This window comes from Gopherus flavomarginatus, chromosome 3 (genome assembly GCF_025201925.1).
Source record: "Gopherus flavomarginatus isolate rGopFla2 chromosome 3, rGopFla2.mat.asm, whole genome shotgun sequence".
NCBI classification, from domain to species: domain Eukaryota; kingdom Metazoa; phylum Chordata; order Testudines; family Testudinidae; genus Gopherus; species Gopherus flavomarginatus.
In genome coordinates this window covers 203659731-203683219 of record NC_066619.1, presented here as the reverse complement: position 1 = coordinate 203683219, position 23489 = coordinate 203659731, and the positions used below count along the sequence as shown (strand labels likewise).

Genomic DNA, 23489 nt, shown 5'->3' with positions numbered 1-23489 from the left:
TAGATTTTCACTACTGAAGCCCACCCCATCCCCAGAAGCCACAGGGAGAATTCTGTTCCATCTCTTGATGGTAGTGGGAGGTGGCGGTGTCTGAGGTCAGACTAACCAACCCCAGTCCAAAAGTGATCTATTCCGTCTGCAAACTTGGCTTCTCCTTCAGAATGGCTAAGCATGAAACTGCTCACAAGTCCTTCAAGCTAGCAGCTGAGCACAGCACAACACAGCCTCCAAGCCTACTGAAATACTCCAAGGGGTTTAAAAGCCTATGTAAACTTCTCTCTCTCTCTCTCTCACACACACACACACACACACACACACACACACACACACACACACACACACACACACACACACACACACAATGCAACAGATAAACTCTGGAGGATTATTCCAAAATAAAGTATCCCAGACTGCATAGTCAAAAAATGGCATTTATCACAAAAAGGTCAAATATTCCATCTCTCTCGTGCTGAAGATCAATACATTTTCCTGTCAAAGATGTAAAGTTCCAAAACAATTGCAAAATTCTCCTCTCCAATTAGGGCTGCAAAATTAATGCACATCCCTATGGCACATTCTCTAGTTATTCAATATTTCAACTGAAGTTTGAGTAGAGGACATGCTTAATTATTTTCTAATATGACTCCTGTTGCTCAACCCTGTAAACATTATGCTGATCTGAACGCGCTATGTCAAGTAATATGTTTGTGGGCCCTCAGGCTGTGCTAGTCCATATCTTGCTCGTGGTATAAAATAGAACAAAAGGTTCGTCCTTGCCGAAACACGAACATATGGCATATTTTTCACTTTGCTGACATATCAAATATGCAAAGGATGCAGAATTTTGTTAATTTGCAGTCTACTGTTTTCTCTCATTATATTCAAAAACTGCAAGAAAATTGTACTCACTTTGCTCATCCCATAATTCTCCAGTTTCACAAGCTGATGCCAAATTAAGTTTCATATATACTTTATATCTGAGTTTATTTATGTTAACAGGTGTCTTATATTACACATTTGAGAATGTTTGAAGAGACTATAGGTGAATTTTCCTTTGGAAAATATTTAAAAAATTATATCCTATCCCATGTCAAATTTTGACTATGCAACTAAAAATTATACAGTGATTCAAATCCATAGCATATTAAGTGTGTGCACTAGGATCTTTACACTAGTAGCTGTAAGTATTCATACTAGTTTCCATATATTAGTTATTTCAAATTGACAGGAATAACCATTCTGATTTAACTGTCCTTCATTTCAGTCCCTCTCAGAACAAAAGAATCTGAATCAAGGGTGCCCCAGACTGAAGAACAATCTTTCTTAACACTGAAGAAGAGAGAAACCAGACAAATCCTTAGTTGGCGTCAGAAAGTACTCATCAAATCCATGTCTCTCTTCTTTAGCCAAGTTAAGTCTTCACATACACTGATTATCTGGTATCACCACAGATCTGATATAACGTTATCTTTCACCACGGCATACAAAATATCAGATGTTTTAGAAATTATAGGATGAATTTTGCAGACCAATTTTAATAGTGATCAACATCCCCTTGTAACATATTCTTCCTCTTTGCACACTCTTCCACAACTTAGAATAAATGAGGAAAAAAGCTATGAAAATTAAATTGCATCTACATGTAAAACAAAGAGCAGATTTGTGGATTATGAGATGACAGACAGCATGGAGAGATGGTAGAAAATGGAAAGAAATAAAACAGGGAAAAAATATGAAAGAGGCAGGCCTGTGAGCCTCCAGAAGGTGAGTAAGAATTTGCCTACATTTTACGTGAAAGTTTATCAATAATTAAGACACGTTACAATAACTTTTGTAAATAATGTTATAGTTATTAAATATATGTACAAACATTACATTTAGTGGACCAGGTGATCCTCATCTCCAGAAAAGTGCCAGAGATATAACAGAAGAGATAAAAACTCTACCAGATTGGCTGGGTGAGGTTAGTCTTCAAACAGAATGATCTGATTTGCCTGCTGGATTGCCCAAGAACTGCACTGTACAAAGGGAATCCGCAAGGATTATCAGCATCCATTTGGAGCCACATCACAAGGGTCTACATAGCACTTCATTGTCCCCAAAGTTACATAGCATGGAAGTGCACCACCTGCATGTTAATAAAGCCTTAACAACATTTAAGACTTCTCAAAGGACTGATCACAGGACGAGGCAGCTAACACAAATGGCAATCTAACACGGCTACCACTTGCCCCAAGCAGGCCTCTTTCCTATGTGCAGATGCCTGATCTGGGGACAGAAGAGGCAGTACAGATTTCAGTCTTCACAAAAAGGGGCAGGTACATGTGCATGCTTTGTATTGTCAGGAAATCATAAAAGTTAAACAATAATGGATCCTTTGTTAACATAACTTGTTTTTTTTTATTGTCACTCTCAATCTAACCAACCGATTAAGTCCTAACTAGACATCAGAAATGAAAATCATGTTCCCATCTCTTCTCTTTTAAGACAATGAACTGATCTAATTGCCTTTTTCAATACACTCAATTTCACAAAACAATTCAAGTTATATATACTGAATCATTCTTCCACAGCTATTCAAAATTAGTTTAGCTGGGTTTACCAAATACTCAGTGTTTATGCAAAATGCATTAGGCACTTAATGGTTGCAACGTTAGATCTGTTAGTGCCAAGGGGTTAAAGTTACATTAAAAAAAATCAGCAAAGCCAAACTATATTGATAGCAGTATCTGTCAGCACCTTCACTGGTCAGTCTGTTCTTACATGTCAAAGAATTAATGCAAAATACATACCATAGTCAGAGACTGAAGCAGCACATCATTTTGCCAAATGCAGTTAGGCTATGTTGTCCTCTGCAGTTTTTGTCATCTGACACACTGCTGGTGCTGTTTTGGAGAATGGTATATTTCCAGCATGGTCAGATTCTGCATTTTTTTTTCAGACGGCAAAATTTGTATGTGCTACACCAGTGCCCCCAAAACTGTGACCCATGGCTCCCTTGGAGAATCATGAAATGTTCATGGAGAGCCATGAGCGTATGAGAATTCTTTTTTTTGTGGGGGGGGGGGTGGAGCAGATATGCCCATTTGGGGTTTTCCCCTAATTAAGAGACTATTAAACTAAGCTTAGAAATTACTGGGGTCTTGTCCTGCTGCTGCTAATACTGTGACTGGAAGCATCTCCAAGCCTTTCACTCCTGCAGGGGGCCTCAGCACAGAGACTTCCTGCTGGGGGAAATATTCATCAGAAATCTCTGCTGAAGGCCCCTGCTGAAGCAAAGTGCACAGAAAGGCTCCCAGTGCCAGCAACAGCAGCACCACTTCATTAGCGGGTAGGGGGCTGAGGCAGAGACAGGTGAGTTTTATTTTTATAATGGAACAATTTTTACCAAGTGCTAAGCGTACATGTAAGCAAACATTCAGCTAAAGACGATTTTAATAAAGTTAAACAGAAAAGGAAAGAAATAGACAATAAGGTGATAGTTACATTATGTTTGGGTTTTCAGGTCTGGATATTACTTTGGAAAGTCCACAGCCACAATGTATCATTTGTTTTCCAGCATTACTAAATGAAAGTACAAGGCCAGGGAAACTACAGCAACATTTAGAAAGCAAACACCTAGAATTTGTAAATAAGAGCTGTGACTTTTTCCTTCGGAAATGAGGAGAACTAAGGAGGCAAAAGAGTAATGTCTAAATAAGCAACTGGTCCTCAAAAAGCCTTAGAAGCATCTTATGTTGTAACCATGCAAACTGAAAAACATAAACAAGACCCTTCTACTAGCAACAGACATGCATAGAATTATGATTGGGAAACAAGAAACCATAACACTGAAAAACATTCCTGTGTTAAATACCACAATCCATCAACACGCTGATGGATCTTACAGAAAACATCCAGGACCAGCTGACAGAACAAGTTAAGAACAAGATCCTCAATGAATTCACAGTGCATTGATGGGGCAGCAGCCATGATGGGATAGAAGAGTAGGGTTGCAGAATGAGTGAAGAAAGTGGCACCAGCAACAATTTGGACTCACTACATGATTCACCTCCAAGCTTTGACATTTAAGTTGCAACGTGAAGTATGTGAAGCCCTCAACAGTTACCAAATTTGTTAATTCCAGGCAGTAAACACATTTTATTATGCTGTACAGACCCATGGGCTCTGACCACACTCCACTTGTTTCACAGAGAAGTCATGTGGGGAAGTGTTACAACATGTCTTTGAATTGAGTAACAAAAAAACAGAATTTTCCTTCTTGGGAAAAAAGACCTTGCAGATTGCATGTGTAATGCTGACTTTTTAACTATATTAGCTTACCTAGAAGAAATATTTGACAGACTGAATGCACTGAACCTAATACTTCAAGGAGGAAAGCAAAAATACTAGATATGAAAGGAACCCAGGCAATTCACAAAGCAACTTTGTCTTTGGAATTGCCACATTGAAAAGGGAGTTACCAAGATGTTTTCAGGGTTATCACACTTTAACAGAACAGAGTGAAAGTAATCAAAATGCCACTAAAGACCAAATATTGACTCATTTGTTTGAGCTGTATTCCCATTTTGATGAGTATTTTCATAGATTTTAACATTAATTTTGTTACTGATTGAATTAAAAACAGATTCTCAGTAACACACGACCCCATACCAACCTTAAGTATCACATTGTCAAGTGATCACATATTTAAAATATAATGATCCAGGAATTCTGGATTTCTCTTAGAGGACAGTATAAAGAGCTCAGTGATGAATCCATGAAAGTGCTGCTCCCAGTTATCTTTGAGTCTAGGTTTTTACCTATGATTTGTGACTAAACACATAAATCATTTAAATTTGGAAAACACTGTGGAACCATGCAGTTCAAAATAGGACCATTCTTCTCATTAAAATCTTCAGCTGTGTCCAAACAAGTCAAAAATTCATAATTTTCAAATTATTGTTTTAAAAATGTGGATTAGATCACATTATATAATTAAACCAACTGAATAGTTAAATAAAGGCCCCAAACCAACCAAACTAGTGATCCCTCTTTAAATTAGTGTCCTGAGACAGTAAAAGAACAAAAAATTAGTTCTGGGGAGCCACCAAATTGTACAGTATCTGTAAGGGAGTTGCAGTACTAAGAAGTTTGGGAACAATGGTGCTATACACATTGTTTGACAGACTATACTTAACATCTTCAAATTATCAAACATAGCCTTTGTTCTGTTGAATTATGCTTACTGTATTTAAAAATACATCAGGGGTGACGTATTCTACCTAAAAGTGTGGGGGGGGCCCACAAAGCCCCACCCACTCCATGATCTCACCCCTGCCCAACCTCTTCCCCTGAGGCCCTGGAAGAGACTGAGAAGTGGACCAGGCCCATGGTGGAAAGTGGGTGGGCTATAGCTGCTTGACCACCCCACTTCCCATCACCCCGGAATACATTTTTTATTTGGTTTCTGAAACAAGCTTCTAAGGCCTAGATCCACGAAAGAACCTATTGCTACACTCAACATTGCCACAACTACCATCCAGGAGAATGCTCACCCCAAATTAAGCCCTGTGGCTCCCTATACAATGCAAGGGAAGAGTTAGGCAACTGCAATAGATTCACAGATGCCAGCATACTGAGTGGCAAGCCATTAAGATAGCAGGAAATGCTGAGGAGAAAGGCATGGCTGAAGTCCTGTTCATCAAAAGCTAATTAGGCAATATTGGTGCTAGGGATTCACAGCTGTGAACCCTCTTCTGGAGTTAGGTGCCTAAACCAGGTAGGCCATTCCTCACAAAATACCAGAGAAAGAAAAAAAGTGAGAGCAATACCCCCCACCCTATTATAGCCAACAGCATAGTGGTTAGGGCACTCATCTGGGAGGTAGGAGACCTGTTTTCAAATACCCACTCTGCTCAGTTTGGTGCAGGGACTTGAACTTGAGTCTCCCATATCCCAGGAAGTGCTCTAACAGTGGGGGTATGGAATCACCTTGCTCCTGTCTGTCTTTTCTGGTTTCCAGATTGGGCCATGAAAAGAGGAAGAACTGCAGCATTAGCTTGACATACAACTAATGTTGTTCCTAACCCAAATCCTACACACACACACACGTCACCAACTCAAGTGATGGTCTAAACTCGAGCTAGCTCACCTATGGGGGAGAGGGGGACTTGAAGGCCAAGTGCTGCTGATGCTTGAACTAGTAATACTATAGGGTCTTGGGTCCAGATTTTTAAAGGTATTAGGCATTACTCAGCTCAACATCACAGTGCCTAAATACCTTTAAAAGTAAGTGCCTCAGCTACTACGCACTGCTAATACATACAGGCTATGCTGCTTGAGTAACATTTTGCAGCACAACTGCTCTCACTCAAGCTCAGCTAACTCAACAGGCAGGGCCAGCTTTAGGCTGATTCGCCCGATTCCCCGGAATTTGGCCCCACACCTAAGAGGGCCCCGTGCCTTAGGCGCTTTTTAATTATTTTTTTTTTTTTTACTCACCCTCGCGGCCCCGCTCTCCCGGCCAGCAATCCAAAGTGCTGCCGAAGACTGGGAGTGCCGCCCGGTGAGTACAAGCCCCGCGCCCCGCTACCCCAGGAACTGGGCCCCGCACTTGCTAAACCCGCCCTGTCAACAGGAGTTAACTCATGGGTAGATAACTTTAACTAACACTGCAGTGCAGTCAAGCCCAAAGCCACTGAGACTTTCAAAAGTGACCTGCAACTGCAATTGCTATAGAGCATAAATGCAGTTTCCACTATTGTCTGTAATCTTATCAATAAAATCCTTTGTGCTTAATATTCAATTATATTATTCAGCATAAAAACATTTTTTCTTAAAATCTGAGCAAAATTAAATAAGCTGGTTTTGAATTTTCCAAGGAAGAAAAATTGCAATTTCCCTACTTGTTCCAATCAGAAATTCTTTATTCAAATAAAAGTGTGAAATTATTCAAAATTTGGCTGACAATCTCATGGTGACTTAAAAAACAAATAAAATTTGAGGAAAACTGATTCAAAATTAAAATCATATCTGTTTAAAGTTGACCGTGTTGTGTATGCACACCAGAATTTTAAGTGCATTCTTAAGTGAAGAAGTTGTTATTAATAGGACTGTTGATTAATCACAGTTAACTCATGCAATTAACTCAAAAAATTAATCGTGATTAATTGCAGTTTAAATCGTGTTAAACAATAAAATATCAATTTAAATTTAGAAGTAGGACTGAGTGGACTTGTAGACCCCGAAGTTTTACATTGTTTTATTTTTGAATGCAGTTATTTTTTGCACATAATTCTATATTTGTAAGTTCAACTCTCATGATAAACAGACTGCACTACAGTACTTGCATTATGTGAACTGAAAAAATACTATCTCGTTTTTTACAGTGCAAATATTTATAATCAAAAATAAAGTGAGCATTGTACATTTAGTATTCTGTGTTACAACTGAAATCAATATATTTGAAAAAGTTGAAATGGTATTCTATTTTTTAACAGTGTGATTAATTGCAAAGAATTTTTTTAATTGCACAATTCATTTTTTTAATCGCTTGACAGCCCTAATTATTAACAAGTCTAAACCTCTACAGACCTGCCACCATTCCTAAAATACACATGGATCCCCCCTCACCCTTAGAACAAAAAGGAAAATTCTAAAATAAATAACTCCATTAATGATATGTCACATTGGGAAATGAAGCATTGAATTCAAGAAGTTATACAAGGTAAGATCTTCTTCCAGGTCACCTTAGTCTCACTGTACATACGTGTTAGTATATAGGCCTGTCTCTTAGCTTGGGATAGAATTTTGGGTTTGATTTTTGATATTTTTATATCCTTACTAATATGTGAACAAAGAACAAACATACTGTGTGTTGTTTCTGCCTAACAAGATGGCATTTATAGCACAATGAGAAGAGATAAAGAAGAGAGTTTAAGTGTTGCTGGGTATGGTGGGAGCTTAATATACGAGTGTACACTTGAAGAATGCCTTGACTTCTATCTCAAGACGAGGTCAAGAAACCAGTCGGGAAGGACAAGAGGGGATGAGGACAGGGGAGGCATAAGAAACACAAAATCCAGAGAAAAGGTGACCTTGGCCAATACATAGCCTCACTCTTTACTCCTCCCATGGGGACAAAGGAGGTGTTACCGAAGTCCCCAGACTCGCAACCCTCCAAAACAGAACATGACCATAAATCGTAAGGGATCGGACCAGAGGCATGCACTACAGGTATAATTAAGCCTGCCAAGAAGAAGGAGGTGAGAAAAAAGGGAACATGGAAGGCTCTGGGGAGTACAGAGCTATGGATATGCTTCCTTGATTAACCCCAACAAACATTGCACTGCCTGCACTTCAGACTTCAGGTCTTCCGCTTTCTGTCTGCATGACAAGAACCAAGGGAGGGGCAAAGGGAAAGCCCTTAACAATATGATGTATTCTCAATTCCTTGTTTTCTTTGCTAAACTTCAGTGTCAATGGTTTAACTGGAAAAAAGTAAAGGCAGAACTTGGCCTGGTATTTTTATAATTTCAAACAAATGCTCACCTGGTGGAGGACCACCAAATTTTCTTTGTCCATTTTCTTGAACCATGCTGTAGCCAGTCTTTTCCATCAAAGCTAGTAAGGCAGCCTCATTCTGAGTACCAGTTCGGATTTTGCCACATCCATTTGTTACATCTGTACTTTCATCATGCATACTTGCAATATCTTCAACAAAACATTAAGATAAAATTTGATAATACAGAATTCCAAACTTAGCCACATACAATAGCTACTAAAAGCCAGAAAAGTAACAGCATAAGTTATTTCAACTTTACCTCATGAAATTCTTCCCTTGCAGGAGTAAGCTTTTTTGTTCTAAACTAGAAAATTATCTATATATTTTCCTGCAAATATGGTCCCATTTATTACAATAAAATTATGCATGAGAATACAGTACAGATAAGGAGTAATAATCTGTAGGATACAGTCTGAAATTTCTGTTTTATGTGGTTTACTTGCCAATAGAGTGTCACAGGGTGGCCAAGTGCAGCGCTTTCTGCCACAGTTTCCCCTAATGTCATTAATAAGTTCACCAAGGCTTTACGTAAGGAACAATGCCCCTTCTGAAGGGTCTAGTTTATTAACCCAAAACCCAATGAAAATATAAGTAAGACTTCACCCCAGGATCTCAGAGTCACATATCAGTGTATCCATTCCCACCTGGGTCCACCATTCCCTCTCAACAGGGTTCTCAGCTCAGTACCTTTCCTGGACTCAGGACTCCTGCCACTATGGAGAGCCAGCGGTCTGCAGAGATCTATTCATTGCAGCTCTTCTCTGGGGGAGCATGTAGTTCCTGACAGGCTGAGCTTCCTGCTACTGTGTGGGAGTTTCCTATCCTCAGAGGACAGCTTCCAGGGCCCTTGCTCCATTTACAAATCCCCCCAAATGCATGAAATAAGGACCCTTATCTTTTTAGTAATACCGTCCTGGATTGCAAACTGCCTTACTTATATCCTTCATTAAAAGCTGTTAAAAGTGACATAGTTCACAATTAGGTGGTATTTTTGAAGCCTGAAAACTTGTAAGGGAACCAGAGGATGCAGTGTAAGAGGCAACAGTGAGGCAAGGTCAGACTGGAGTCAGGACAGCATCTGTTAGAACTCAGGATGCATTTTGCTGCCTCTGAACATTAATTACTACTCGCTTTCTTCAAACATAGCCTATTTTGTAGCTCTCAACATAACCTTTAAAAAGTTTGAAAAAAGTGGAGTAAGTAATTCTATCATCATAAACATTTCAAGTCAGCATGTCATGGTACAACCTTAACTCAGTTTAGAAGGATTTAAACTAGAGTACTTCAGTTTCCCCATAATATTTAAAACATGATCAATTCCAACCGGTCTTTAAAGCAAAGTTCAACAATTTTAAAAACAAAAATGATTTTTTTAAAATTTCTATTAACAAACTAAGTTTGCTAATTTCACTACTATAATTTTAATGTCAACAATGTTTAAAATGAGCAAACCAGTTCTGAAGCAGAGACTGACACTGTGCTTACACAAGTGAACATAAAAAACAAAATGCGTACATGCTTAATATACAATTTTAAAATACTAAAACGAAAGTCAAAAGTCAGTCATTTTTTCTATGCAAGCAAATGTCCTACTCCTCAAACAAAATTATTAGGTAGATAAAGTAAATTAGATGAATATTTATTATTCCTCAAAATTTTAGGGAAAGCATTTTGTATGAAGATTTTTTCTAGGAACAGTATTTTCTTTAAATAAAAATAAAAACTAATTGAAAGAGAATTACTTCTGTAACCCCCAAGGAGATGACCTAGATTCCTGGAGCTCTGCCTGCTGGCAGCTCAGGGAGGAGGAGCCAAGGCAAACTCAGAGTCTGCCTGACAACCAATAGGGAGTGAGATGCCCCTCCCAGGGAGTTCAGGAGAAGGGATGAGCCACTTTTGGGGGGAGGCTGCAGCCAGACAGCGCGCGCCAGGACAGGACTGGCTGTGTGGGGAGCTGGTGATTCCCAGGTCTGCAAGCAGGGTTCCCCCTGAAAACTGGCCTCTAGGGACCTGACAGCAGATCCCTCAGCTGGGTTTTCCTTCCCCACGGATGATTCCCAATTGTTACATTTGCTGAGAAATTTCCCCAGCCAGGCTGGATTCACCTCCAGCTCCTTAGGTGAGAGACTAGTCACCACATGGTCAGCTCTGCTAGTCCAGGGAAGTTGCCTGCTGAGTGTGTGACTGGAGGCTGGGCTAGGAGGCTACCGTTTGGAAGTTAGGGTAGTTGTATAACCTACACCTTGAGCCCTGTATCCCTTTGTGATGAGGGGAAATCCTGGGACCAACACAGCCTGATTCCTGCTTGAGGAGGATCCCTGACAGTGACTGAGGAGTGCAAAGTCATCTTCAAACCTGACGGTCATTCATGGAGTTTGTGAGTGCACCAGCTTTTAGTTAAAGCAGCAAAGAATCCTGTGGCATCTTATAGACTAACAGACGTTTTGGAGCATGAGCTTTCGTGGGTGAATACCCACTTCATCAGATGCATGTAGTGGAAATTTCCAGGGGCAGGTATATATCTGCAAGCAAGCTAGAGATAACGAGGTTAGTTCAATCAGGGAGGATGAGGCCCAGTTCTAACAGTTGAGGTGTGAAAACCAAGGGAGGAGAAACTAACCAGACTAACATGGCTACTCCTCTGATACTTGACAGCTTTTAGTTAGTCAGGGAATTTGCTTTGAGGACCCCTGACTCCCTGAACTGTGTCCTCAAGCCAGGGAGTGAGGGTTTGAAGATTTTATAACCTGCTGCTTATTACACCTGCGGAGGGTTTCGCCACCTCCTCCCACTTGTGGGTCTTATGGGCAGTACTGAACCCAGTCAGCCACACTGCTAAACCACTGCAGAGAATTTTATAGGTAATCAAGGGCCCCAGCAAAGTACGCATACCAACAGGACACTAATTTTACACTTGTTACATCAAGTCACGGGTATTTTAAGTGTGGGCACCGGTGACTCTAAAAATAGTGTTTCACCCTGTTATGCTGTATATGTTGCCTGTTTCATACAATTATTGTGTTGAATATATTTTTAGGTGTTGTATTATTTCTTGGAAGTCTCCAACTATCTGGCAAGTAAGTGGGGATTACTCTGTAGTTAGAATTTTCCACCCAAGCTGCCCTGGTGACCCTGCCAGAAACAAGCGAGGAGGGTGGCGGCACCGCCAAATAATTTCATAGCAAAAAAGAAAAAAGAAAGATTCACCCTGCTGAGTGGGTGGCAGGATTCAATAGAACCCAGACCTGTCCATCAAAACCTGTAATTGAATTGCCATTAAAGGAGGTAACCAGGTGGAGAGGGGCACTACACTTCAAAAACCACTAACATTAAGGGCCTGATTTCCAAAGCAGCCTCCACTTGGAAACCTTGTATGGATACATTTTTCAAGCAGCAAAACATTGCATGGGCTCATGTTAGGCTAACACCTACACAGACAGGTAAGTTATTTTGCCAGTGTTCATTGAAATTAACAGACATCTGGAGGTATAAGTGTTTGAAAAAAGTATCCATAGAAACAAGGTTGCTATCTGAAAATACAAACTTAAATACATACCACACATAACTAAAGACATTTTAATTCATTGGTCTATTATTTTATTACTATTTATTATTGCTCACCCCACCCTCTCTGCCGTTCCTTTGCATTAAAATGGAGATTAAGACAGGCATGAGGAAAAAGAAAGAGGAATAATTCTGTCCTAGTAATTCCTGGATAGTGATGATGGTGGTGGTGGTGAGCGTGACACGACTGGCATAGCTCCGTCAATAGGGGGTCCACACCCCTGACACAGTTAAGCCAGCCTAACCCCTAGTGCAGACAGTGCCAGGTTTACTGAAGAATTCATCCATCAATTTATCTACCCCACCACCTCCCAGGGAGGTAGCTTATTTACAAACAAAAGAACCCCACTGTAGAACTGGCTGTGCTGAGGAGCTGTAGATGTTTAAGTGGGGACAGAGCCTGGGTTACTTTTACCGTGGTTGGCAGCATGCAGGCCACGCATGCCCAGAAGGAACAGTGGTCACTTAGCAGACCCCGGCTTGGCAGACACAAGTCTCACTGCAGATAGGACACCACAGCAGACGAATGGATTTTCCTTGGCTTCACCCAATCCAATCAAGCCTGCAGGAAGGGAGTGGGGATATCTGTGGAAACAACCGAGCATATAAAGATATACGTGGCGGGGAAGGGGCACATTATATTTGATCCAGGGGGAGGAGCTGGCTGGCAGGGCACTGGGAGCTATGGGATTGTGGTGGATGTACACAGTGCCAGAGGCTGTGAGAAAGGGGCGGGGTGGCATGCAAGTAGGTCCCAGGGTGAGAACGGTGGCAGGGGAGAGGCTTCCTGGGTCTCTTGGTGCTGCCTTGGAGTCACCAGAGCAACAGTAACAGCAGCATGTTTCCACCCAGAGCCATAGGCACCAACTCTGAGGGTGCTCTAGAGCTGGAGCACCCACAGAAAAAATATAGGGGGTTCTTGGCACCCACCGGAAGGCCCCACCAATCAGTTTCTCCCCCCCCCCCGGATCAGTTGTTCAGTGGCAGGCAGGAGACACTGGAGGGGAGGGAAAGTGCAGGGCATGCTCAGGGGAGGCGCAGAACAGGGCAGGAAGAGACAGGGTACTGGGTGGAGCAGGAGTGGAGAACCCCTGGGGAAATGAGAAAGTCAGCGCCTCTGTCCAGAGCCCCCCGCCCCCACGGGGCTTCTGAGGCCGCACCCCCGCAGGGCTCTCAGCCGCCGCCCATCCCAGCGACGCGGCAGGGACTTCAGGCCGAGGTGGGACCGTTACACAGAACGTTGACCAGCCCCTCCCCCTCCCGGGAGAGTGTTACCGCCAACGGCGACTCCCTGGACTGGGGAAAGGGTAATGGCAGCACGAGCACCTCATCTACCACCGCCCTTCTCACGCGCGTAGCATTCGACGACGACCGACTTTCCCACTCTTCGGCGCGTGGCACCGTCTGACGCCCCAGCGTCGCCAATCAGCAGCCGCCCGAGTAGGCACCTGACAAAATTGACGGCCGCCATCGACCAATCAGAACGTGTCGAGAGCCGAGTAGGGCGGGGAAAGTTTTTAAAAACCTTGGGGGGTTGAGGGAGGGTGTGCGACCAATTAAAAGGAGGCTATGAAGGAGCCAATGAGAGAGGTGCTACCATGTGAGTGCGGCGTTGAAGGAGAAGGGAGGGGGTGTGAAGTGGGCGTGGGAAGGGTTCTTACCCTGAAGCTGGCAAAATTCATAGGAGTGTTGGAGTCAAGCTGGAGAGGCGGTGTTGCATGTGACTCCCAGCCTACTAGGGTACAGCGTGTTCGCCCCTAGGTTGCAAATCTACTGTTACTTCCGCAAATACAGCCAAACTGAGGGAAAACCTCCGCATTCGCGATTTTTGCTGAGCTTAGTGTAACTTCAGTTTTACTATTGTATTGCAAAAAAAAGTTGGGGGACACTGTGGAGTGAGAAATGTTGAGCTTTTCAGAAAGTCACACCATTGCTGAGTGAAAATGTAAAGTTGCAATCAGACTAAGATACGTTTTCACGTGTTTTGACTTGAAAATCTAATCTTAAAGAGCCCTGCAGAAAGGTAGCACATATAGCACGTGCAAAGTTGCCTGAAACAGAATTGCAGAAACATTCCCCCAAAAAATCAGTTTTATACAACCCACCACAATTACAAAATGGGTAAACAGCAAGAGAGAAAATTTAAAATTATTTTATCTCTCCATTATATTAAATAATGGAGCATCTCAAACACCACAGCAATGTTGTGGCAATTGGAGGCCACATATTTTTTACACAACACAGAACCACAACAAAATTCCTCAGAGGTCATATACATTTGATGGGCATCCATCAGCTGTGCCAGAAGTCTGTAAAGTTTGGTGGTTGTGGGCATTTTAATTTGCTGTTATCAAAGTATTGTGTACTTATTGCACCCAGACTGCACAACAATGAGGTCATTAAAAAAAAAGCCTACAACTTTTAACTCATTAAAAAAGTTCCCCAATTTTAATATTGAAATGCTTAATTTCATATTCCAGTGAATCAGAGAAATTATAATTCTAGTCACTATAGTAACATGCTTCAGCATCTTTAGTCTAATTTTAAATGGGTGCCAATTTCTAAGTCATTTATAATATGACATGATAGACAATTCAGCTAATCAGTTTATTAATTTTTTTCAAAAGAGGTGGTTTGTTCCTTATTATTTATAGAATAATGCTTTAATGATATGATTGACATTTAATACTTTTAACAGTAAAAGCTTAATAGTGTACCCAGTGATATCACTTTTCATGGAGTGTCACCACATTTTCAGTGTAGGTGCCTACAATAATTTTCACCTCATCCAAATGAGTCATGAGGGAATGTTAACAAGCCAGTGCATTTTAGCAGCAACTCAGGCTTTCCACTGCCTGAGATCAGTCACTACTCAATAAGAAATTCCATTTTAGTTATTGCTATTTTACAGTATGCTAGGTATATTTCTTTTCTAACTTTAAAAAAAAATCTTAGTGTTTTCTCTGGATTCCATGCACATGAAGTCTCATTGTGTGGGGCTCTACCAGACACTTCCAAAGTATTGCTGTCCATCATTGTAGTGTACAGAAACTGAATAATATTCCTTTAAATAGTAAATGAATACTATCCAATTTCTATCCATGGTAGCCAATAGATTGCACAAATTTATGGTCAGACTTCCTTTTATTTTATAAAATGACTTGAATGAAAGGGAAAATCTAATTGGCTGAAAGTGTTCCAAACCTATGTCATTATCTTGCAGTAAACTCGGATGTTAGAACTATCCAAACTCTTCATCAAGAAGATTACTAAAACACATTTTTATTAAACCATTTTAAATCTACTTAATTTAAATCTTCTATGCACTTGTGTAAGTATATCAAATAAACAGCAGTATGTGCATGAAAAGTGAGTTCCGTCTCCTTTCCTTCTCCTCTATCGCCTTCCTTTTACCTTTGTCTCTGTCTCTTCCGTCTTCAATTGCCTCTCCTCCTTCCTTCTCTTAGGTAACATTTGTTGAGAGTAGGTCTTTAAAAGAGAAGCTGCTGCCCTTGCTCCACTCAAGTGTTTGTCAATAGTCAAGCTTCAAAGAACAAGTGATATAAGCAGAACGGTAATTAAATGTTCATGCCCATCTCCACTAAAACTAATGCCAGGTTTAACTCTGCTGGTTTTGATGTACAACTATTTGGAGGACAGGAGAACAAGACCTTGATTCAGGAAATCATCATAAGTCAACAAATGCTGTGCTTAAGTGCTTTGCTGAATCAGGACTTAAGTACAGCTATGTTTTAATCTTTTTAGTCTTGATAAGCAAAGACTTAAATAAAGATGTGTATGGTGGCATTTTACAATAGAGTTACTTGCTCTTTACAAAATACTTGGCATAAGTTCTAGTTAAAAAAGTACTTGGAATCAGAAGTAAAATGTGCCATTTGTCTAGGGGCTAAATCCTGCACCCATCAATATCAGTGGGCCCTAAATTACTATATGAATGTGACAGATCTGTTCACAACTCTCACTGATTTGAGGCATGTAGAACAAGGGTAGACCATTGCATAGATCATTCCATTTATTCCCTTGGGTATATTTGAAAATATTTGAGATCTTTCCCCATTCACCTTATTACTTAGTATCAAGTGAGACCATTGCTTTTCTTTTCTTTGCCAGCTGTTTTAATTAATTATAGTACATAATTTTGTTCTGTTTTGTTTGGAATGTCAGCAAGTCTTATCACATATTTTCCTGGAGTAGACTATTATTACAGTTATACATTTTTATAGAAAAATAAAGTTTTTTTTTGTCAGAGTAAATTTTACTATGTCCTGGAGCTGGAAAAGCTGGTATGTAGCATTTCTGCACTCTGACAAGTTTGATGTGAAGGTAGGGCAAATACTTTAAAAGGAAGCAGACATCCTTTGAAGTTTAGACAAAGGTCTCTACAGAACCTAGACCTCAAATGTAATCTTTGTAATTGTAAATCTAATTATAGTAAACAGTCTAGAAAAAGCATTCAGTTCAGTCCATCAATACATTTTATTTTAGTTTCCATTTCATCAGGTTGCTGCAAATGCCTGTTTAGTGGAATACTCCTATGTAAAGTTATACTGCCTCAAGGGTCTTTCTTCTTCAAGAGTGCCATTTACTCTTGTACAGTTTGCTTCTTTAAAAGAGTGGATTTTTTTCATCATGAGCTATGGAATTCTAATACTATTGAAGGAGTCATTAGAAAAAAACATTTTATAGCACTTTCTTCCTCTTGTGATGTGATTTACCTGTTCTTAGAGTGAGGAATACATCTTTGAAGAATGGGTCAGTAGAATCTGAATTTGTACATGCATATGTACAGTAAATATTAAACATAGATTGTGCGGAAAATTCTGCACTTAGTTACAGAAGCATCAGTTCGGAGTAATTTCAGTGAAGTAAATATAATTACTCCAGATTTATGCCAAGACACCAGACTGCAGAATTTTCCCCGTAACTTATTTTATTTCAGCAGCAAGAAGGATTTTAAAAAAGAACCATACATAAACAGATGTATAAATCTTTTAATAATGTTTTTGTTTTATTTCCCACACTGCAGAGTTCAAATTTGTATCTGCATAGTAGACACCTACTACCTTGTATATTAGCCTGTGAATTACAGCATCTATTGGTTATTGCCACCTTGTATATCTGCCTCCAAAATCTATTGCTCCTATGGCCAAGCAGTGCCTTCAGTCAATTAATAAGAAAAATCATTGTTTCCTGATGGTAGCTCATGGAAGTAAAGAAGCTGACTGGAAGCATTGGCTACTTTCTGTCAATAGAATGCTTTCATTTCTATTTCTAATTATTTTTAAAAATCAGAAATGTTAAATGCAGTTATGAATAAGGGTGATGTCTCCAAACCTTAATTATGTCAGGAATCCAACAGAGATGAAACAAAAAAACTGCAATGTTCAGTACTTTTTTGTGGTCAATTTCACCTTAACAAATGTCTGCTTTTCTTTTACTTTATATAAGTGGGATCCAAAGTTAATTGTTCCTTATTTCTTTCATGGAAAGAACTAGGGGTTTTGCTGTATGAGTAGTGGTAGATTATAAAGAGGGGAAGCTGTAATGATAAATAATGGCTTCTTGTACCATATTATTGCAGTAGATAATTTCACTCCCTAGCTAGCCACTAGGTGGGGATATTATGTTATTTAAAAAGAATAGGGCTGTGCAAAACTAGGGCACTTTGGTTTGCAGTGACTTGTGCAAATATTTCTCTAGTGCACATGGGAACAGTCCAAATCCTTAGTGCAAAATGTAATCAGTACCAGAAAGTTTCACTTGATTTTGCATCCCTACAGCTGAAATCTACAATAGACATCCTGGGAACAGTGGTGGTGTAGCTGAGTTGGTCTCAGGATATTAGAGAGATAAGGCAGGTGAGGTAATTTTATTTTATTGGATCAACTTCTGTTGGCGAGAGAGACAAGCTTTCAATCAATCCAGAGCTAAAGAAGAGTATCTTGAAAGCTTGTCTATCTCGCTAACAGAAGTTAGTCCATAAACAATATTACCTCATCCACCTTGTCTCTCAACTTTTTGGGAATGTCACTGTTCTACCACTACCAATGCTGCTCTTCCAAGCATAGGAGCTCTGATATAGACTGAGCACTGGCAACTTTAACTAGCATTAAAAAAAGTGAGCCAGTTCCCATGCTATATAGGAAGACATAGACCCTGTCCCAAAGAGTTTACAGTCTAAAAGACAAAATCAGACGGAGTGGAGAAAAAGAGATACAACATAGAAGCAGAATGATCAACATGATAACAAGCATCTACCATGTTAGTTCCATGTGGTTTTACATCTCTGTTTATGCGTTTATATAATTTGTTACAAAAATGCAGGGTTTTGGGGGATACATTCAAGGCTGAAGTGGTGGAGAAAAAGGGATTCAACTGAGAAGGAAATGAATAAAGAAGAGGGCATCCGTGGGTAGGGAGTTTCAAAGGGAAGGAGGAAGAGGGGGTAGGAAAGAGAAGGAATGTAAGAAATATAATGGGCAGTGAAATTGGGCAGCTGAAGTCTTGCAATGCTAGAGGAGAAATGGAATGAAGGAGGTTCAATAATCAATAGCAATTCAACAAATAGGAGAGAATTAGAGTTGAGAGAATGATGATGATGATGTCAAGAGGCCTTAAAAGCGCCTCTCCCACAAACCAGTTCTTGCAACTGTTCCCCCTTTAGAGGAGACTAGGGAAGGTTGCTGGATGACATGCCCCAGGTGGGTCCCTCAGAGTACATTGTGAGCTGCAGGAGGGAGTAGAAGGCCTTTCTTATCCTTTGCACCATCATTGGTACCTGGCCTGGCTGCTTGTCAGAGATAGGCACAAATTGTCTTGTTGTTTCTTAATGGTTTAGTAGTTAGTATTTTATTTCAGCTGGTACAGGAAGGCCCTCAAGAAAAAATATATACCATAACAAAAAAGTTTCACAATATATACTGATTGTATCATGATCAGTGGAACTGGAATCAGCAGACCCATGTGCCCTGAAAGGACTCTTATTGATGGAACACCAGTAGAATAAGGAAAACGGGGAGCTAGTCTGGAAGCAACTCAGCCACATAGTGCAGTGCAGAGGTTTTAATGAAGTTCTACTTGTTCAACTTAACATGCATTCAGCTTCGCTCTTTGCAAATGAAACACTGATAATTTAAAATGGATGTTGTGGTGGTGTCTACCATAAAGTCAAGTTAATCTTGTTAGAACAAAAATACCAGTGAATTTTGCTTGACATCAGCCCAAAACTTACCACATAATTACAATACCTTGAGACCTAAGACTTCTCCACTTTGGATTCTCCTTATTGTCAAACACATGCGGTGGTGGAGAACACACAGAAACTTAGGACAGACAAGAACAGGCAGAGGCAAAAATCAAGAAAGCCAAATAGTGGCCTGTGAGCTGAGTGTAACCGTAGAAAAAGCTAAAGAGAGAGCTTTAGGGTCTGCAAGTTGAAGAGGCTTGAGGCTAAGAAACTGTTTCTTTTATTCTTGGTTCCTCATCTGTTCGGAGAAGCTGGACTTTGTACATTCTTTGTAAACAAACAAGATTGCATCAAAGAAAATACCAGATATCATCAGTTTCTACTTCCAACTTGAACATGCCTAGAGCCATGACTTTGATTAGCTGTTTGGGATATTATCCAGCTTTCACTGAAAGATTAGCAAGAATATAATGTATTCATAGATAAATTAACTGCAAACAGAAAGTTCAAGACATGTTACTGCACCTTGGAATAAAGGAAGCTAGTTGCCAAGAAAGGAACAAGTCATGAAACGACATTGAATATCTTTCCGGCTATACAACAGGTCTTTCCATCCTTTGTAAAATACAACCATGTTTCCTGCTGAACAACTACATGAATGACAACCTAATTGACCACTGAGTCCCACTGTTAATTTTTCTATTAGTGACAAATTGGCACGTTAGTGTTGAGTCCAAAGGAAACTCAAGGAACTTATTTGACATGAAGGGAAGCACTAAAAAAAACAGCTTCAACATAGGTGGATATAGGATGTAATTATACATGTGTGTGTGCGCAATATCCAGAGAAATTCCAGCATTACTGATCAGGACTTCAGAACAATCGAAGGAAAGAGAAAACATGCATCTCAGATTTTACAGAAGTCTTGGCACATCCTAAAAGGGGACATTTGGGGAGTGCTAAATCAGCACCAGCTGGATGCATTTAAATTAAGCTACTAAATCTATACATTAATTGTGAGTCATAATTTAAATCAAGGCTCATAGTGATTAGGGACTGCAGCTCTGAACATGTCAACAAGATTTCTGTAGAGATTAGCAACAAGACCCCAGGGAAAAAATTACATATGATCCTGCTCCCACTGATGTCAATGACAGAATTTCCATTTATTTCAATGGGAACAATCATGAAGCCCATACCACTTATTGTCTGTGCTCAGCAATGAAGAGACTTAATTCAGCTGAATGGATCTGCTGAGTAACTGAGGGACTTTCATACAGGAGAACACTTTAGATTGATCATGCTAATCAAATGAATCTTTGGATTGTTTTAATACCTCCCCCCTGCTATTTTTTGTAATGATCAAAGGTGGTTTTTTTGTGTGTGTGAGTTTAAACAAGTGTCTCCCTCACAGCCCATCTTCTCTTCCTGCTTAATCATGCAGTCAAGTCATAATGCTGAAGTTCTGACATCTTAACCCTTCCCATGGCAACAGACCATGTTGTCACAAACACAGAATTGTGACTTTGTTGCAGGATCAAGTAGTGGCTGCCAAGGAGACACCTTGTATTCTAATACAAATATCCCAAAAAGACAAATTGAATTCAAAAAATTACTGATAAAGTTAATTAGTTGTCTACAGCTGCTATTTTTTAGTTTGCCCATAAGAGCTTTAAGTCCTGAAGCTTTATCCTTCAGACTAATTCCAAAATATTTAATAATTCTATATGAGACATGCTTCTTGAGCAATGTCTGCACTCAGATACCATTGGATTTATGGGTGCCATCATAGAAATTAGAGGTAGAAAAGGTCTACATTCAGAGAGTTTCATCTCACTGGCAAGGCAAGATTATCACCTACAAGTTCTTATGCTTCCTTCAGGCTAATTTTTTAATAGCTCTCATTCCCAATCTAAAGTCTGTCTATTAAATAAATTAGTAATTGAATTATGAACCTTCCCTGGCAGCTGAACCACCCCTCTTGTTCTGGCATCTGGCCCCTGAGCTTACCTAGCCTGTGGCAGAGGCACTACCACTAGGAGTAAGCCAGGAGGTGGGATAGAAAAGGGAAAATAGAATGATGCTGGATCCTGTGATTATTAGCTCCTAATAGCTAGTTTATAATATGAAGAAATGCTGCTCCTGCCTCCATTTTTTTTGGTCTACGTGACTTTGTTAGGGACATATCCTAACTTAGTACATGCACTGAATTAATTTGGAATTCTGCACAAGTTTTATGTAAAGACTGTGGGAATGATATGGCCACAAACTTGTAGGATATTGACCTACTTGATCAATAGGGAAGTAGCCCTGTTTGGGTCTAGTAGTACTTGCTTCTTTTCCCCCTCTCTTACACTGTATGCCATTTTGTGTGAATAGTCTTTCTCCTGCTACCCTGTCATTGATTGTACCCACACCCCACATTCCCTTACTCTTTTGTTTATAATTAGTTATTAAAATATTTTTTCTTATGTGTACTAGGCATGTTCTTCTGAGAGTTACTACACAGTGCTGAATGTAATGCACCCTGCAATGCCACACATGGTTCAGTGTAAGAGTACTGGGTATATTCCCCACAGTACTGCATAACCAATCTGTTACAGTAGCAGCAGAACATCCGATTGTAGTAGGGAAACTTGCCTACGTGACCTGGGCTGGTAGTTCTATGGTTCATGGCAAAACAGGGCTGCTCTAAGACCTGTACTGGAAATAGCTTATGGAGTCCTAGCTCAGATGATTGGGTGGCCCCTGCTTCCACACATCCCAGCTGTTAAGTTTTGTCTACAAACCACTCTTTGAGTTGTGCAAATCCTCTGGAGCACTCTGCTTAGGACTCTGCAGAGGCTGGTTACTAGATGGAGCATGATTATGAGACCTTTAGTCAATTAGAAGTGTTGTGAACAACCTATTAATATTAAAAGATGTGAGACCAGATACTTGATTGTGCTGTTAGAAGTACCTCAAAAAATTAAAAATGTGAGTTTATGTTGACAGCTTTCTCCTTCAGTATCTGTGGAGCATAACTCTAAGAAGGTGGATGATTCCTGCCCTCGCTAATTAAGCTTTATTGCCTCCACAGGGGAATAGTTATGCGGCTCTGAATTAATGATTAGGAGAATCTTTAGAGAGTATCTACAATTGCCAGGGTACCTCCATGATGAGTTAGTTCTTTCAGAGTTAAAATTGGGATGTGGTGGAATCTAGCAAAGAATCCAACACTCAGAATAGCAAAAGTCAATGTGAGTATTTGAAGTGCTGTAGACATTTATTCTCTCATAAAAATGTGATTATACAGAGCTGTTTGTGTTATGCACATTATGTGTCAGAGTTGCATAGGAATGCACTGTAGAAGAATGGGTCTTTTTACAGTGATTAGATTAATGAAGAATTATAGATTAGAGAGCATTCATGTACTGCAGAGGAAGATAAATTGTAGATCCCTGCAATCCCCATTTTGGCTATTTTAAAAAATGTTATTTCATTGTGCTCTGTCTCCGAACATTGTAACCACTATCTATAATATATAGGTTTTAAACAAAGTTTATTACATGTATGAAACACAAATTTGAGTCACTTTGGTTTTTAGTACTTGGGTGAATATATACTACTTCTCTACATCTGGAAAACCTTTATGTATTGATTTTGGCAGTAGAGCCTTGATTTTTAAAGGTATTTAGGTGGTGCTGTGCTTGGGATTGCAAGTCTAACTGATTTAGGAGGCTACATCTCATTTTCAAAGGGGATTTAGGCACTTAGTCTAAGTACCATAGACATCAGATGGGATTTAGACTCCTAAGTGCCCAAATCCTTGTGAAAATGAGAGGCTTCTGAATCAGTTAGGCATTGCAACACTGAGTGCGGCAATCTCTAAATACCTTGAAAAATTTGGGCCTATAATGTTTGTGGTGTTGTGGCCAGAAATGTATGAAGTTTGCAGCTTCATAATGGCCCAATTATATGAAACTTTACTGAATATTTTGTATTTATATATTTTTCTATATTTATATATATTAATTTATAGTATTATTTCAAAGATTTTGGTACCTCATGGGAAGTACAGGTGAGCATTAGGGGAGGTGAGAGATAAGAATTATTTTAGCATCCAAACCAAAAGTGGTTGTAACTATCATCAACACTGAAGGGGTTAACATTAGGTGTTTACTAATACAGTGA

General features: G+C 39.9%; 1 protein-coding gene across 1 annotated transcript in view; it reads right to left on the bottom strand.

Moving 5' to 3' along the window:
• RBM46 (RNA binding motif protein 46) overlaps positions 1-12564 on the bottom strand; it is a 38237-nt gene extending 25673 nt beyond the window's left edge. The window contains exons 1-2 of the mRNA XM_050946498.1: positions 12525-12564; positions 8533-8694 (exon numbers count right to left, since the gene is read on the bottom strand). Coding sequence (XP_050802455.1) covers positions 8533-8694; positions 12525-12552 — 190 coding nt within the window. The 5' untranslated portion in view covers positions 12553-12564. The remainder of the gene's footprint in view (positions 1-8532; positions 8695-12524) is intronic.
• Between the last annotated feature and the right edge of the window lie 10925 nt (positions 12565-23489).